The sequence below is a fragment of the Molossus molossus genome, unplaced genomic scaffold (assembly GCF_014108415.1).
Source record: "Molossus molossus isolate mMolMol1 unplaced genomic scaffold, mMolMol1.p scaffold_m16_p_6, whole genome shotgun sequence".
Classification (NCBI taxonomy): Eukaryota; Metazoa; Chordata; class Mammalia; order Chiroptera; family Molossidae; genus Molossus; species Molossus molossus.
In genome coordinates this window covers 108,987,937-109,006,925 of record NW_023425399.1, presented here as the reverse complement: position 1 = coordinate 109,006,925, position 18,989 = coordinate 108,987,937, and the positions used below count along the sequence as shown (strand labels likewise).

At 45.0% G+C, this 18,989-nt stretch overlaps 1 protein-coding gene across 1 annotated transcript in view; it reads right to left on the bottom strand.

Moving 5' to 3' along the window:
- PHLPP1 (PH domain and leucine rich repeat protein phosphatase 1) overlaps nucleotides 1-18,989 on the bottom strand; it is a 180,248-nt gene that overhangs the window by 70,278 nt on the left and 90,981 nt on the right. The window contains exons 3-4 of the mRNA XM_036244263.1: nucleotides 15,935-16,060; nucleotides 340-506 (exon numbers count right to left, since the gene is read on the bottom strand). Of these exons, the coding sequence (XP_036100156.1) occupies nucleotides 340-506; nucleotides 15,935-16,060 (293 nt within the window). The remainder of the gene's footprint in view (nucleotides 1-339; nucleotides 507-15,934; nucleotides 16,061-18,989) is intronic.

Here is an 18,989-nt window from a genome sequence, read left to right as displayed (position 1 = left end):
AATTTTAAAAGAAAGAATTCAATCTGAAAAACCCCTGTAGTTCAGAAGTGACACACCAAACAGCATTGGTAGATCGGGTGAGAAATAGAAGGGATTTAAGAGAAATGTTCTCATACAAATCTATCCCATTAGTGAATATCATAAAGCATTCATTTCAAAGGCAGGAACCTTGAAAAAGAATTCAGAATGAGAACTGATAATGTCTTCACTAATAAAGTCCGATTACCCTGCACCCTGAGAGAGAAAGTTGCACAATAGCTTTTTAAATCAGAATATTCAAGAAACAACCAGAAGCTGACACCCCTCCCCCTTTCTAATGGCCTACCTCTGCATGCTCACCTTTGCAGGTCATTGAGGCCCCTGGCGGTGGGGAGACTGGGATTTTGCCGTAGGAAGTTTTGTTTTAAGTTGAGATGAGTGAGGTCTTGGCTGTAGAAGAGGTTGGCAGGCAGGTGCTCCAGGCTACAGCAGGAGAGGTCCACTGAGCTGATGCGCTGTGATGCAACCTAGAGGGGTAGGAACACAATTCCAGGTCAATGCCGCCCGTTCACTGGTGACTGCTTTCTATGGATAGAAATAACAAAACCCCACTTGTGAACACAGACACATTATACAAGAAGCACTATTAGGCCAAATATAAACCAAATGTAGAACTGAGTCAAGTACATACTATGAAAGCAGAAAACAGTGCCCTGCCTGGAAGGTACTTAGAGTAGCCTGGTATCGCAGACAGATCACAAAGGGCACAGATTATCCTATCGAGTTTAGTAATATCAGTAACCACCTCCACCTGAAGGGGTTATGTTCCTGAAAACATCCATGGCAAGAGAATTCAGAGCTAATAATACAAGACTTCAGAGTAAATCAGGGTTGGGAGACAGGCACTGACTCCAGACCGAACCCATGAGAGTCCTCGTATATTCTTACTGAAAACAGCACAAGTAGAGAGGAGTGCTGCCGCAGGCCTTGCACACACCTGTTAGCGGGCCTTGCACACACCTGTGACAGCGATGGTGGCACGCAGGCAGATGCCACTGCTTGCCTGCGGTGAACCCCTTGGTTGTCTCTCCCACAACGCGTCAGTGAGATGCTTAACAATTCACTTGTGCTTTGCTTCATGTAGGTATTCTAAGTAAAATTTATTTATTTATTTATTTTTTTATCCTCACCCGAGGACATTTTTTGTTCAGGTAGAGTGGGAGGGAGAGAGAGGAAAAGAGAGAGAGAGAGAAACATCGACGTGAAAGGGACACATCGAGCGGCTGCCACCCGCACGACCGACCAGGGCCGGGGATAAACTGCAACCGAGGTACATTCCCTTAGCGGGAACCGAACCCAGGTCTCTCGGGACCGCAGGCCGACGCTCTAACCGCTGAGCCAAACCGGCCAGGGCAAAATTTATTTTATGTCTAAATGTTTATCCACATATTCCAAGCCTTCCTGGTTAAAGGAACCCTCCCAGGGCCAGAGCCCAAGGGCTCAAGGCCAACGAGCATGCTGAAGACGGTGACGCCCTGGCACCTGTACTTCCAAATGCTCTCTCCCGTGTCCAGGCAGTGTGGGGCCCGCTCAGGCCAAGGCATGGCTGCAGCCCCACTTACCTTGGCACCTTCTCTCCTGATAGAGGCCGCGGGGAATACTGTTCTAAGGCCTCGCTGATTCTCCCTCGTGCTCTTCATCGTCACCAAAGCTTTACCTAGGACCAATCTGATGTCCTTTTCTATTGCCACACCCCAGCTTTCTCTTTCCTAAGTAGAGAAGGCAGCAGAACTGTCTTAGGAGTGACTCTGCCAGGGTGTGGGTCATGCCCCAGTCCCTGACTGGGGGGCTTGAGCAGATGGCTGGGCTCTCCAAGCCCCAGCGACCTCATCTGCACAAGGGACACAGAGCTGAGCGCACACCCATGTGGCCGGCGCAGAGAGCACTCAGGTGGTTCGCATCTGACATCCACTGCAGTCCTGGTTCTCCTGATGCTAAGAAGGTCTTGAGGATTAAATCTGCATCAAACATCCTCGGCTGATGTTTGAGGTTAGAAAGAAATGACTGTGCACACACATGAAAGCCAAGAGGGTGGGTGGGGGGCCTGCAGGGCCCAACTCGCGAGATTTTACAGAGGAAGTCAGAGTTTGCACTGTAACAATTTCATCTTCCCTTGAATTTTCACAATTAACTAAGAAAATCCCAAACAGAGCCAAATCATCCAAATAAACCAAAAGGTGAGAGAAGAGCCGGATCAATGGGCCTGAAAGGCAGGTGCACGTGCCACAGCCACACCGGGAGCCGGCAGGACCCGCTCACCGGCAGGCGGAGGGGAGCTGCGCTCGGAGATCGGAGATCGTGCACTCGGAAGGTGTGAACCCTGTGACGCTGCGCCAGACTCTGGCTCCCGAGGTGCCACCGCTCCAGACAGGCATCTTCTGCTCTGAACGTGGGCACCTCCTGGGGGCGAGGGCGAATGCGCTCCAGTGCAGAGCGCGCCTGAGCTAGGGAGTCAGGAAGGGTGCCCAGGGGGCTCGATGTCCCAGCCCAAGTTAGAAACCTGAGTGGAAACACGTTTTTATCTGCCCCAAATCCTTTCTCCACTTCTTCCTTCCTGTCCCAATCCTTCAAACGCACGCCACCCTGGTGAGGGGCAGACTGAGCATGCTGACCCTCTGGCTACAGTGCAGGCGTGTACTCCAGGCCTGAGCAACCAGAGTACCCCTTCTGCTGAACACAGACTGACCCAAGTTAGGCTCATCAAAGGCCTTCACTGGGATGTACGTAGTGTGAAGCCATGAGAGACAGAGTTGCAGTTAAAACGAATAAACTAGATTCGTACGCATCAAGCTGATAAAAAAGCAAGCTGCAGAAAGTTATATACAGTATAATGCTATTTATGAGAACATTTTAACACAAACACACACAACTCCACATGTGATGCATGAATGGTTATATGGGCAATCAAGCTACAAACCACAGGTTGGCTGTTTACCAAATGAATGATAATGACTGCCTCTGGATGGCAGGGAGGGGCATGGGAACAGGAACGGGAAGCTAGGAGATCTGGAGTTGATCTGTAATGTTTATTTCCATATAAGAAAAATAGAAGACGTGAAGGAACTTTGTCAATACGTTGAAAACCGGGAGGCGGTACATGGAAACTGTAATATCCTTTGGGTATGTGTGTGTGTGTGCGTGTTCGTGTTTAATTAGAAAAAAAGAATGTAACTGCAGCAAGAATGCAAGCAAGGGAAGGTGAGAAACAGCATGGAGAGGCGGAGGGAGGGCAGCGAGCTGTGATGAGGCCAGAAGGTGAGGCTGCGGTGGGCAGCGCATCCTGCAAGACTGGCAGGTCATTGTGAGGACGGGCTTTTCGTGTGAGCACCTGGCAAGTGTGCGGGGTCCTGAGAAGAGCCCCTGCCCCTAGAGCGGAAGCTCCCAAGGGCAGGGCTTCTGCCCTCTCGACCAGGCCACGCTCAGCACTCGGTACGCCCCTCAGAAAGTCGCAGCTGGAAGACGGCCACCCCTGCTTCCCAGCCTCCCTCCCCCCAGTGTGCGCCCGCTGTCCTGTGTGCTCTCTCACGGGGACACCATCTCCGCTGAAGCATCACACTGAAGACTCCTCTGAAGGAGAAGATGACTGAACGTCAGGCTGTATTTGGTTCCCGCCCTCCCCCTGGACCGCAAGCTGCTCCTGCGGGGAACCGGGGGAGGAAGCCGCAGGAAGCCAAGCCGCCCGTGGGAGTCGTGGCAGCTCTGGACCGTCCACGGCAAGAACAGAAACCCCAGCGACCACGGCCGGGAGCTGCCAAGGTGAACACAAACGTGACCACTGGCTGCGCCTCTGCCTGTCCTGTCCTGTCCCTGCACCAAAGGGGGGCTGCAGCGCCCCGCCCAGACCCGCCTGGGCACACGGGGCCCCACCACAACGGGACTGGCTGGACTCCAAGTGAAAAGACACCAGCTGGGTCACCTACACAGCACCTGTTAAAGCTGAGATCCGTCCCCAAATAAGAGCTAAGTAATACGCGCAGTATCCGAAGGCTTCTCTACGCGCCGCCGCACAGCAGCGCCTCTTATTCCTCTAGCCTTGTTTTCAAGTAGCAGCAATAACAGTGATACAAGCTAACATCCAGGGGATGCTTCGCCTGGGAAAGGCAGACTTCCAAGTGCCTTAGACATAAAGGTCTCATCTTCACAAGGACTCAGTGTAGAAAGGACTTCTCATTTCAAAGACGAAAGTGGGACCGAGTCACGCAGGGTGGCCAGGGTCGCACGAAGCCAGCAGCAGGCCTCGAGGGTGAACAGGAGCCCGTGCCGTAGTGCCATCAGCCCAGGGCCTGGACACAGTTCAGGTCTTACTGCAGGAGGCTCCTCTAACTTCCACAGGAAGGTGCCAACACAACCCCTCAGACCAGAGCAAAGGCACTGAGGTGTCGTCCTGAGGATGAGCTTCAGCCGCGGGAATGAAGTTGGGAGTGATGGACAGGAGACTCCGGGAGAGCAGCACAGGAGACCAGCTGCTGACCACACACAGCTGCAGGGAATGGGCGAAGTCCACTGGCGGGGCACCATTCCCTGACATCACAGGCTGGGCCCACTCCTCCCTCACACAGCTTGTCCGCCCAGGCAGTGATGATGCTACCTGGTGAGCACCTAATTAAATGTTAAACGGTTACAGGAAACATCTAAAATGAGGCTACAGAAATTTGGCAAGAAAATTAAAGAAACAGGCACAGGCAGAAATCAGCTCCCATCCTGGTTACAGAAAGGAACTTCTAAAGGACCTCACATTAGAACATCAAGTCCTTTTGGCAGGAGCTACTCCACTTCTATTACCCCCCACACTGCAAGACGGTGGCAGACAACGCTGAGGCCCAAGCAGCTGCTCACACAGGAGAAAGGCCACAGTGTACCAATGCGCAGGGCGCGCAGAGACAGTCCGGCCACTTCCTACCACGTGGCCCTGGGTGAGGCCCCTCACCAACAATTCTTCGGTTTCTCCGTCTCTAGCAGGGAGTAGGTAGTGCCTGCCCTGACCAGCAACACAAGCGGCTGTAAATCAAATGTTCCCAGTTAGAACTCAGGGCCAAGGATCCCTGGGCCAGCAGCACAGCTGCAAGCCGCAGACATCCACAGGACAGGACAGGGCAGACCACGGGCGGCCGCTGCTCCCACCACTGAGCGGTCACGCAGGTAACGCTCTCAGACGAGGGCAGAACACTACGCGACCATGCGGCCCACACACCCTTGGTGAGCCACACACGGAGGGAAATTAGTGCTGGTCAGCATCAACCACAAAACCTTTTTCAAGGCTGATAATTTAGAGTTAGTAAATTAATTGGGATGCACCCCCCCCCCCATGTACCTACATACACTGAGAGACACATGAAAATGCAAACGAACCCCAAACACCTGCTCCGGTTGTCTTCTTTTCCCAAGTGACTTATAAACCTGAGTGAAAAAAAGTTCACTGGGCCCTCGAAATATTTCCCCTAAGGAACACTGAAGGGTGAAAATAAGAACGATAATACGAACAAGGACTTCTCCGATTACCTACTGGGCTCAGCACTTTCCTCGGGGGGTTCTTTGCCAACCTTTAGGGCACTTAGGTTAAAAAGTCTCCGCTCTGACTCTAGCCGAGTTGCATTTCTGAACCAGCATATCTGCCCTATCCCCAACCGACCCCCCCTGCTCTCACATGGACAGCTCCCCGTGCGCCAGGTGCACTCTGGGGCCCAGCATCCCTCACGTCCGCTGAGTGGACACGCGTCCTTCACGGCAACAGCAAGCTCAGAATAACGTTCCCAGGACCTTCTGTCCCCACTATGCTTTAGTAAAGTGGTATTTATCCTTAGTAAGTGTAAGGCGTGGTCAAATGAAGCAAATGACTCTGGAAGACCTGGTCAAAGCAGCTGAAACGGCACGAATAATTCTGCCTGTACAAAGTGAAGGACTGTCGGAAGCTGGCCGATGAGTCATCAGTTGCTCTGGCCTGCCCTTCCGTGGCTTGGGAAAGTATGCCCTGGCTACAGGGGTGGTCTCTGGAGAGTTTACTAGACTTCTGTAAAAAAATTACTGACCTCAGCTGACCTAGTTTTCATTCTTATCCCCTCCCCAGATGCTTTAGGAAGGCAAGGGGTGGGGAAATATAAATTTAAAATAGATTTTATTAATGTTTATTAGCTAAGCATTCTAACAACTCTATTTTCAATTTCACCCTCATCAAGAAAGTTTTATAATATTTTTATATCAAATAAAATTTTCCAATTTTAATGAAGTTTAAATTCTCACTGCTCCACAACATGCAGTCATTTCTTTTTAAAAATTCTACAAATAGCCCTGACCAGTTTGGCTCAGCGGTTAGAGTGTTGGCCCGTGGACCAGAGAGTCCCAGGTTCGGTTCCCGCTAAGAGCATGTACCTCGTTTGCAGTTTGTTCCCCGCCCCAGTTGGGGTTGTGTGGTGGCAACCAGTCGATGTGTCTCTTTGACATCAATGTTTCTCTCTCTCTTCTCCCCTCTGTCCCTCCCACTCTATCTGAAGATAAATGCACAAATGTCCTCAGGTGAGGATAAAAAAAAAAAATTCTACAAATATAAGAAATGTCTTAACGTGACCCCAGACCTTTTCACAATGACATCTCATTTCTTGATCTTTTACTAATGACCACTTTATAAAATCTATTTAACAACAGATGCAGAAAACGTCCCTATAAAATTATATACATTAATAATGTCCTACGAGGAACGTATCAAGCTGCCAATTTGGACTCAGTATATCCTACTTGAAATTCTAGCATCTTACCATTTCTTTGCCTTAAATGATATAAAATAAAATAAAAAACCACCAAGAACTAAAACAGATATTTGCATGCCATTCTAAACCACTGGCGGTAATGACATGGCAAGTGAATGAAGACAAACAACGGGAAGATCTGGAGGGGTTGTCATTCGTGGGCAAAAATGAGAGGGGGCGTCTAGGAGGGCAAAAGCGTCCAGGAGGGGAGAGATTTTAAGATCAGGCTTATTAAGACTATACAGTACCAGTTAAAATACAGTGAAGGGATCCAAGAATAAAAGTGTATGGAGAGAGCCGCAGGCTGGAGAAGAAGAAAAACTCACTGTAAAGCAGCAGCCAAAACAACACGGAGACAGAGTAAGAGCTTCTCCCGGCATCCCGAGCTCTCTTTGCGGGGGTGGGAAGGGACAGGGATGAGTGACTCTTTCAACATCTTCCTGCATGTGTCCTCATGAGCTAGTGTACTCGGTACTGGAGAGATGCGCTCCTGCCTTCCAAAGCTTGGTCTCTCGAGGACACGGAACACCTGTAATTCAGGAGCCTACTGCGATGACGCAATGAGAGCACACGGAGCAGAAAGCAAAGCGCAGAGCTCCGTGACGTCATCAGCGCACGGCCCCTCACGTGCCAGGGGGGCAGGTATTCCCCGGCCCTTGTGCAGAGACCTGCGCTCACCGAGGGCAGGCAGCACGCGTCCTGTCCCTGAGCGCGCTGTGCAGCTACACTGGAGCCGCAGCCCGCACTCACCGAGGCGGAGCAACCGTAACAGGCCCGAGGAGATGGCACCAACAGCCTCCCGAGCCATTAACTGTGTCACTCTGACAGTTATCTGCCCTCCACACACATAAACCCCATTGTGTTTCTCAGTAACAACAGAAAGATAGAGCTCGCCTTGGGTGGAGATCAAATCTGAACTCAGAGTTCCTTCCTCATTTCCTTATTGGCAAAATAAGTGTAAACAGCCTCTGTAGAAAGCGGCCACCCGAGAATGTCTCCGAGGTCCCTCATGCAGCATTCCCCGAAGGTGGCATCTCCTTGACAAAGGTGACCGGGAAAGACAGCGAACCACAAAAAACCTATATTCTAACTTTCCACGAAAAGAAATAATATAAGTACACACTTAAATGATTCTACCGTTAGAAATAAGCCACCTGTTTGTATCTAAAATATAAAAACCTCCATGCTCAAGTTCCAAGTCTAACATACAAGATTGGTAAGTTTAACAGAGAGACTTAATTGATATTTTTTCAATTATTCCATCATTCCATACTTGATAAAATTATAAATAAGACAAGTGGGTGGAAGAATTTAACTCCAGAGTTGTAGAAAATTCAGTACTCTGGGTTACAAATATAGGAATCTTCCAAGATAAGTAAATATATTGTGGAAACTAAACACTTAAGGAAAAAATAACATAACCAGATACAGAGACCTGGTTAATCACATATGCTAAGTTCCTGATACAGAATACCTGACCTGTCTTCTTTTAAAAAATTGTTTATTTTATTGATTTTTAGAGAGAGAAGAAGGGGAGGGGACAACATTGACATGAGAACTGCCTCCTGCATGCCCCCTACCGGGGATCAAGCCCGAAACCTGGGCATGTGCCCTGACCAGGAATCGAACTGGTGACCTTTCAGTACACAGGATGATGACCAACCAACTGAGCGACCCTGGCCAGGGCTTGATCAGTCTGTAAAGAGTTAGAAAAAGTAGTCCCTCGTCACTGAAATCAATCTAACCTGTCTTGGATGCCTCAGATTTCTTAAAGACCTCTTGGGCATCATTTAAAATCAATGCACACTGACTGCCCCAAGTGCTCAGCGGCGTACCCCAGCCAATAGATTGCTCGAATAAAACCACCGTTCACTCTACTACGGAGTGGCCTGGATTCTGCGCACAGGAAGTACTTCTCTGACATTTTCAGTAAATCTCAGTTGTTATTTGAACACTGGTTTATCTTGTCCCTTCAGGCCACTAAAAACATTAGAATTACAATGAAAGAAATAGAGTGAGGCACTACAACTTCCCGAATAAAGAAAGCAGTGCTGGATACTTTATACCTCAGTTTCCTCATCTGCAAAATGGGGCTGATACTACCTCCTCAGGAGTTGTTACGTTTTGCTGTAAAGCCTGGACCAGGAAAGTTGTTATGAGCACCTACCTCACTGGGCCAGTGCAAGGCATCAAGAACAGGGCTTGGTACACAGGAAAAGTTACCAAAATGCTAGTTATTACTTTATTATTATTTGCATTATTGCTGTCCCTACTGGATCAATTCTGCAGGTGAAAATATTTTATTATTAACAAAATACATGAACCAACTACTTGGGGGAGAAGAAACAACACAAAAAGTCTTCTTATTTTGGGGTTGACCTCAGGGATGAGTAACGAAGGTGCTATGGACGTAACTTAAAGCCATGAAAGCAATGGTCACGCACGCACTCTGTGATCAGCAGATGGTGTCTGCAAGCACATCAGGAAACCTGAGGGCACCCACAGGGAAGCCAGAGCGGGGGCGTGGGAGCCAAGCGAGGAGGGACTTGTTGGAATTACTGGAGACGTTTCTCCTGAAAACAGACAGTTAAAGACGAGAGGGTAGGGAGCACCCAGAAATCACAGTAACGCATCAATATCTAGGGGTATCAACAGGAGAGGGCGGAGAATGCCCTCGGTTGCACAGAGAGCAGAACCAGGCTCTCTGCACTGCAGGGTGAAGACTTCCGCTCGCCCACAAAGAAGAGCTGTCTCGTCTGACACTGGTGTCTGAAACGTCACAGACATGTTTTTAGGAGGGAAGGAAGTCTGAGGGTCCACAAGGTCCCTTCTACGCCTTAAATTCCAAGTCTCTGAGCTAGGACGATGACGAAGATTTAAGGTCAAACTAAAAAACATATCAAAGAATTTATCAAATAATTGTTAATATTATCTTTTTGGCAACTCTCTCAGGAGGGCCCGTCCCAATCTTAAAATAACATGTTGTCACTTTGAAACATCGCTGTAAGTTCCTCATTGAAACCTAAAATGTATTTCATTAAAGATAATAATCTACAAATAAAACCCACACGAAGAACACGTTTCTTTCATTTGCTGAGGTCCTGACCCTGGAAGTGGAGCCGGAAGAGCACCCAGCACAAGAAAGGGTGAAGGGTCTCCCCTTCCTCCTCCCCGCTCTGGACTCTCCCTGCGGTGGGAGGGAGGAGCACCCCGGTAATTCCAACAGCACTGCCCACGGGGGAGGGGAGGAGACCGGAGGAGGGAAGGTGGGGTCCACAGACGGTATATACACAAGTCGGCATTCGCAAAGCATGCTTCTTGGGTCGTGACAGGGTAAACAAACGAAGTATCCGTTTTTAATGGTAGGATATTGGATTAAAACAACCAGAGAAGAAAATAAAATTAAATAGTTTTCAACTGAAATGACTTAGAACTGAAGGGAAAACCTCTTCTTTGGCACTATATTAACTAGGATTTCAGAACCTATAGTTACCAGAAGGGATTAGCAATGTGGAAATAAGATGATGCATAATTATAACTGCAAAGAGATCATTTTAATATTTTCACTATCTAACTTAATCACAATTTCATGTATTACAAAAACAATTTAGTGCAATCCAAAATATTTCATCTTTAAGCTTAAATTCAAAGCAGAATCTGAATTTCATAACCTGTTCTTTGTAGCTGTAATAAGAAAAGGTTTCATAACACGCATTTTTATGTAACAAATCCATTACTATACTGGAAAGTTATAGTATTTGGTAACTTACAGTCAAATTTCCCCAAGAAAATGACACAGAGCTAGCAGGAAACAGTGTAGACTGGCCAGCACTGCTGTACTTTACCTAGCTTCTATTTTTTTCTGTTTTTCACACTGCTTAGACATCTGTGATACGAACACGTTTCTACATCTTACAGTCACTTTTGCGTACACTTGGCCTCCCCTTGAAACATCCTTTCCCCGCATCCTTAGGGTGAGCTCCTGTTCAGCCTTCAAGACCCAGCTGGGCCTCTGCTGCCTTGAAGTCTTCCTGCACGCAAATGTCATGCACCAGACTTCCAAACTTGTCTCACAATTCACTACAGAACTGGTACAAAGGCAATCTTCTTGGGATGGGGTGACGTTTTATAAACTACAATCCACGTCACTCAGACCTTCAGTTCTACTTCAGCATCTACCGTAGACTTGCTAGACCGCCCTTGGTCAAAGGGACCTTGATTCTTTATCTAAAGCATGGGTGTGAAGTATGAAGTGAGGTTTTCCCAAAAAGCCCTGTTATGCCCTGGACTTCCCAGGAGAACGGTACTGACAGCACAGCTTCTCTGCCATTGCAATCCCAACGTGACCAACTACAGCACAGCCCCTACAGACGGGGACCAACCATGCTGACGAAAAGCTGTCTGCTCCCTACACTACACTTCAAATTAAGAGGCAAAACGTGTGTAAAAGATGACTAATCTTAGAGGGTTCCTTGCAACTCCATCTAATGACACAAAGCTACATGTTGAAACCTCAATGCTATTACATGACAATGATCTGACTGAAGTGGTGTGAAGTGTTCTTTGAGTGAAACCTGAACAATAAAATACTTTTTTTTAAGCACAGGAAAACAAGTTCCACTGTGACTCACCATATATCTTACTTAAACGGTGACGTTTACTCATCGCTTCACATGACCTTTAACTCAGCATAAAATGTGGCCCTGATTTGCCTACACTGTGCATTTTAAGGGTGAATGAACCCAATATATCACGTCAACCAGAAGTTCATCACAGTGACTTTTTTTTCCAAATTAAAAGATAGCCTAAAATTAAAATACTATGGTTAATACCGAAAGAAAGGCCGCAGGAGAGGTAAGCCTGCGAGAGACACAGTCACCAGCAACGCTCATCAAGGAGAGAGACACGTGGACAAGCTGAGTGGCCTTCAGAAGCACACATTCATAGTGCTGGGCCAGAGGACATGCACTTACTTGGCTACCGCCCTCAGCCTCAGACATCAATGCCCCTCCAACCACTTGGAAAACATGCTGGACGCTCGTACCCATGTAGAGCAAACACAGCCCTTGTGACACTGCATGTAATAAGATGTTTACTGAATTCTTTAAGCATGCCGTGCATAAATATTTTAGGGATGACTTTACAATCAATATTGTAATCCTCCCAAAGGAGCTATTTCCACAGTATCTACCACTAACTCCCACCCAAAATAAAAATTCTAAAAGGACTGCCTTGGGTATTATTTTGGCAAGCAATACTAAATGCTAAAATTAAGTTTAAAAAATAATAAGTATATAAGAACCAATCTTGATAGAAAATATCAATGAATAACCTTTTACAAATCTTCCCAAAATCAAATGAAACAAATTAGAACAACAATGAACAAACACTTCTCTTGTAGTAGGTAAGATTCAAAAGCATAAACTGAAAATAATAAAGTTTCCTTTTAAATTAATCATCTAATTCATCTAAATCTTAAAAACACTGGAATTTGGTTCTTTTTGTCCTCCTACCCTGACTGGGGTGGGGGCTGGTCATTAGAAATCAGAAACTCAGATATCTCTTTCTGTTGGCGGGCTGTTTTCCCTTTAGGTCCTTCCCAAAATGAATGACCCTCCTTAGATATCAGGATATAAAGACAATCCATTCCGTGCAGTCTTGTTTCTCAGTCAGAAGAAAAGGAACTATTTCCATAGTAACCCCAGTGTGACTAAACTAGACAACTACATATGAGGAAGGACAGAGGTAACGGAAAGGAGAAGCTGGAAGAAGAAGTGGCTTTGCCACCCCAAATTTCCCATCAGCACATCTTCCCAGGCGGAGCGAGGTTTCCGACTCTGCAGCAGTACCCACCTCCTCTCTCCCAGGATGCTGGACTACAGAGAGAGATCCTCTCATAGCATTACCCACGATATACAAAGTTTAAAGAAGAGTGTGGCCATATTTCACGTAGGATTCATATCCAAATAGGGCATTCTCTCACCTACCTCTTCTATAACATCTAACCTCTTTAAACAACCCCTACTACTCATTTCCCCTTTAAGTCACTAACCAGAACAACTTATAAAATGTTTGCGTCTCTGGTTTTTAAGATTAAAGCAAGGGAAGATACTGTATCTAAAATCTGCTTTTACTAAAACATGTTGCCCTTAGTTCCCCATTCCTGACTTTTCAGGAAGAAATCTCCTTTCTCCCCAATGTCTGCCATCCTTCATGACTTCACCCCAAAAGGCTCTGGGTTTTGTAAGAGCAGAAGTACATCCCTTGTTTGGATAAACTAAGCATGTCTGTGTCCTTATCTACTTAAAATAAACATTAAAACATAATACTTACAAAGAGACTGTCTGGCCAATCAGTGATGATAACAAGAAAGATGGTCTTAAAATTATGTATTTGTTGATATATCGATCAAGCCAGTCACCCTTCAGTGTGCATGCAACACACACGCAATGTGCCTGTGTAAGTCATTACCTGCACATTTTATAACGAGCCCTAAGAGTTAAGTACTGTTACTACTCCCTTTATCAAAAGAAAAAAAGCTTAACATTTAGACACTTGGATACAGTCACACGACCAGTAAATGGCAGAACCCATGTCCGCCTTACTTGGAAACAAATTCTGTACCCCACACCATTCTGCTTTCCCCAATACTCAGAGCCTTTCTGAAGGGACAGGAGGTTCAGGTTCTAATTTGAATTCATGCTAGTTAACACCAGTTAACTACAAGCTAACTATTATCATTACTAGTAATCTAAGGCCATTGGTACTGCTCCTGGAAGCATCCCCCCCACTTGTCGGTGTGAAGTACAGGCTATAATCTTGTGTATGTGTGTGTGAATTATCTCTGCATAGAACTGTGTTACATTTCAGCACATACATATCAAACGCCTTCTAATGGCAGTAATCAGTGCAATGGGAAGCCCCCCATCCGGCCACCATCATGTTCTCCTGCCTCACAATTCTCCCCAAATCAACACTTCCACAAGCTTTTAAGAGAGATTTCCGCCCTGGCCAGTTTGGCTCAGCGGTTAGAGCGTCGGCCTGCGGTCCGGAGAGACCTGGGTTCGGTTCCTGCTAAGGGCACGTACTTCGGTTGCAGTTTGTCCCCGGCCCTGGTTGGTCGTGCGGGTGGCAGCCACTCGATGTGTCCCTTCACGTCGATGTTTCTCTCTCTCTCCCTTCCTCTCTCTCCTTCCCACTCTATCTGTACAAAAAATGGAAAAATATCCTCGGGTGAGGATAAAAAAAAAAAAAAAAAAGAGAGAGATTTCCTGTTCTACTTCGTGCACGTCAGCTCTCTGCCTCTCCAGAAGGCTCTCTCAAGTTAAGAACTGTATTTTGCCATAGTTTAAAGGTGTGAATATAAAGAGTCTGATTATACTACAATTTGACTGAGGCTACAGTCCCCCAGTAGTTCAGAGTAAGATCCTGGAAGCCACTCTTTTTGTTTTGTTTTGTTTTTTGTGGTACATGCCCCTAGCAGGAACCAAACCCGGGACTCTCTGGTCTGCAGGCTGACGCTCAACCGCTGAGCCACACTGGCCAGGGCAGAAGCCACTCTTTATTTCCCCATTTCCCTCCTGCTCCAGATGTAATTATCAGCAACATCATCACTTTCAGGTTAACTATCCTAAAGAAAGAAATACGCTAATTTAAGTACTCAAAGATAAAGGTCCAGCAAAGTTCAAAAACTATTGTTTTGTTTTTGAGAGAGAAGGGAGAGGGGGGGCGAGAATGGAGAGGAGGAGAAAGATCAATGTGAGGGAGAAACATCAACTGGTTGCCTCCCACATACGCCCAACAGGGGATCAAAACTGCAACCTAGGTGCGTGCCCTGATGGGGGACGGAACCCACCACCTTCTGGTGTGCAGGAGGATGCTCCAACTAAGCCACCCAGCCAGGGCATAAAACTATTGTTTTTATGCAAAAATCTGGAAATAAATCTAAAGGTTTATCAATTTAAAAAATGCATATTAATCATGGGATAGTCATACCATAGAGTTTTTTAAAAACTACATATTTTCATGGAAAAAGGCTTCCAAGATAAATTGGGCGAAATATTTTTAATATGACTTTTTTGTCTGTTTACGTGTTGGGTGTCGGTCTCCCCGTGTCAGCCCTACCAAGAGAGGGGAACTGGACTCGTTCTTGGCTGCCGCCCAGTGCGTGGACACACGCCCGACACACGGAACGTGTTCTGCAAATGCTCGCTGGCTTCTGAACAGTGACGTATCGTTTGTGCGTCAAACTCAATACCTATTAATCATCTTGTTGTTATTGTTTGAATCAAAACAACCTGTCCATGGTAAACTTGATAATTTACACATACTTTTACTTACACCCTTATCTGTGTTTGTTTAAGAATTTATGCCTCTGACTTGTTCCAAAAAAGAATGTGAAGCAGCTGACACCCCAGAGAGGTTTCATCATTTCACAAACACACCCAAAAATCAAGGCCAAAGCACTGTAATCCATCCATTTCACACTTATTTCTATAAATGCGATGTAAAAACATCCTCACACACACAGTACCTATAATAGTAGCGTTTATCTTTATGTATCATGCTATTCTAGTTTCTCTCTCTCTCTCTCTCTCTCACACACACACACATACACACACACACACACACACAGAGACTATAGGGCTTCATGGCTCATGGTGATATTATTTTTTTAGGGGACTATATAAAAAGGTCAAAATAATTAAGATAAAAAATAGATCATTCAAAAGGCAGAAGCTGAAAAAGGAAAAGGGAGACGGCATAAGAAAAGACCCTTAGAAGAAAAAATAGAAGACGAGGGGAAATTTGTGACAACTCTCTGGGTATTTTGTGGTTTTGCAGCTGTCCTCTCTGGGCAGTCTTTTACACAGTCTCAATTTCATGTTCCTCATCGAAATACTAAGATAGTAATGCCAGTCTACCCACTGAATTCTTTTTTAAAGTAGAAGCCAAACCTGGCATATAAGACACAATGTTTAAAAGCGGCTTTTCAGCCAAAACGAGCTTTTAAAAAACTAAAAATTGCTAACTACTGGCAGTATCTGAAAAACAATGTTTTGAGTGTCTATATTCTGGATCTGGGTAAAGCTAAAAGAAAGCAACTCTCTAGCCAACAAGAACCTGAAGATTCGAGCCCCTGGGCCCGTGCTCACCTTGGAGACTTGCCGAAGCCACCTTAAATATTCTGTGAAGGTATCAAAGCAAACGTAGTAGGTCTGGCTCTGGGGACCAGAGGAACTGAATGCTAGACAGTGCTGGTGCTTCTTCACTTCTTCTACCTGCAAAGACAAGCGAAGACAAGATATGTCAGAAAGAGGCATCATCTGCATGTTTCATTCACGATACCTCAGAGCAGTGAGCCGGCACAGATTTGTACCTTTCCCTATAATGTTTCTCCTACTACTTGAACACACATTTGACCAACCAATCTGAGTCACAAGATAGCCAAAAATGGGCAGTTTTATCTCTGTCAGATTTCCCAACAATCGTGAAATTCTTATTCCTGTTTAAAATTGGAACAGACTCCCTTTCTTATCTTCCTGTATCCTCACAAGAGGATGCTGGGGTTCTTACTTCCCCTTGGGAGGGTTTCCACTCCCTAAAGAACGTCTGTATTACTCTGAAGTACAACCTTTTTTAAAAAAAGCTATTCAAGCATGTTAAATCAGTTCTTTTAACTTAATGTGAAATTGAGATTAACCTAAAATAAAACTTAATTAGAACTTAAAGTCCTAATACAGCGATAGAGTCAAATCAGATTTCCAAGTAAACTTATAACCAAGTTTTCTAAAAATATATTTTACCACCACTAAAAAAAAAAAGAAAGAAAAACCCAGGAGGCCTAAATAGTCCTATAACCATTTAAAAAATAGACTGATTACTCTAAAATTTATATTTATTTTTTACTTAAGTATAGTTGATATACAATCTTATATTGGTTATAGTAGTTGCAGGTGTATAATACAGTGATTCAATATTTTTATATCTTACCATGTGATCACTCCACTAATTCTAGTCATCATTTGTTACCTTGTAAACTTTATAAATATATATTTTTAAAACTCTCAAAATATCAGGCCTACTTGGTTTTATAGTTGAGTTCTACCAAAGTTACAAGAAACAGATCATTCCAAATTTGTGTAAATCATCCTCCAAACAAAAAGTAAAGAAAAACACCCCAACTTATTCTATAAGGTCACCATAACCAAAAACAGATCAGGTCAGTGAAAGAAAGGAAAATTATAGGCTAATCTCAGTCATGAACACTAATCTTAAAAAAAAATGTTATCAGAATTGAGTAATATAGAAAAAAATATCAAGAACAATATCTAGATTGTCCTCGAGAAAGGAAAGATGGTTTAACATTATTATTAAATTATGAAATTATTAATCACATTAACAGGTTAAAGAAGAAAACCCCATGATCATGCCCAGAGTTGCAGAAAAAAGCATGTGATAATATTCATCAACCATTCATCGTTCATGATTAAAATTCTTAGCAAACTGAGAACACAAATAACTCCCCTGAGCTGAGAAAGGGAGTCCTGCTATTACAATAAGACAAAGAAATGTATTAAGGAAGAAATAAAAAATGTCATTTTTTGAATATGTCAGGATTAGCTACATAGCAAACTCCAAAGAATCTACAAATATTATATTAGAATAAAAAAATCTAGCAAGGTGGCTGAATATAAGACCAATACTAAAACATAAACTATGTCTATACACTACAGAAAAAATGTATTTTTAAATGCCATTTAAACTGGTCCATATTGACAGAGGCCAGGCCGGCGGTTTCTTGGGGATGGGGAAACTGAGAGGAAAAGGGGGCAGGGAAAGGGTGCAAGGGGGCACAAGGAAACTTTGGGGGTTGATATGATCACTATCCTGATTGTGGTGATGTTTCATGGTTGCATATAGTTATCAAAGAGCAATCATGGGAGTGAATATATAGTTATGGAATGGTATCAAAATGTGCAGTTTACTGTATATCAATTATATCTCAACCAAGTTTGGTCAAGATGTAAATAAGCCAGAACACTTACTTGTACACTGACACGAGTGTAAAATGACACGGAACTATGGAAAACAACCTGATGTCACTCTGTAGAAGTGAATATGCCTGTGCCCTGCAGCCCTGCAACTGCACTCCTCAGTATGCGTCTGAGAGCAGTATTTCTCAGGGAGGTCACCACAGGAACTTCAGACTGAACACTTCTTCATGGTACATTGTGAGAAACTGTCTAATACTTTGCCTGATGTTTTACTCTCTGAGCCACACCCTTTAAGTGCCAATAGTGTCCCCTTTGTAGCAAAAATATTGGCATGAACCATACACCCATCTACTTCTCCATTTCCCAGACGCCTTGCAATTAAGGAGGAGTCATGTGACTAGTTCTGGCAAATGAGCTGTGGGCAGAAGAGGCATGTGTCACTTCTGCAGCCAAATATCCATGAGCTGGTCAATGACCCTCCAGTTACCTCTTCCCCTGCCTGAGCAAGAGGAAGGCCGCATGTTCCAAACGTTATAATTATAGGAGAGCAAAGCCTCCATCAGGCTGGGTCCCTGCACAATTATGTGGAGAAAGAAATCTCCACCGATCCACGATGGACATATGGTGTGAGTAAGAAATAACCATTATGACAAGTCACTGAGGTGTGTGGGATTTTGTTACCACAGCACAGTTTAGCTTGCATCAACTGATGTGCTGACTGTTCAATCATTTGACAATTAAAACACATGCATTTATTACCAAATGTGCCCACTGGGCACAGGGACTGAGTTAAGAACTACTGCCCTACAAACCCTACTTGCATACTAAGAGGCATTTCAACATAACACTATTTCAGCACCATTATCTCTAACAACGAAAAACCAGAAGCAACCCCAATGTCCATCAACAGGAAAATTTCTTAAGAAATTTTGGGAATTCAGCCCTGGCCGGTTTGGCTCAGCGGTTAAAGCGTCAGCCTGCGGTCCTGAGAGACCCGGGTTCGGTTCCCGCTAAGGGCATGTACCTCGGTTGCAGTTTGTCCCCAGCTCTGGTCAGTTGTGTGGGTGGCAGCCACTCGATGTGTCCCTTTCACATCGATGTTTCTCTCTCTCTCTCTCTCTGGTCCTCTCTCTCCCTCCCATTCTACCTGAACAAAAAATGGAAAAATGTCCTCGGATGAGGATTTAAAAAAAAAAAAAAAAGAAATTTTGGG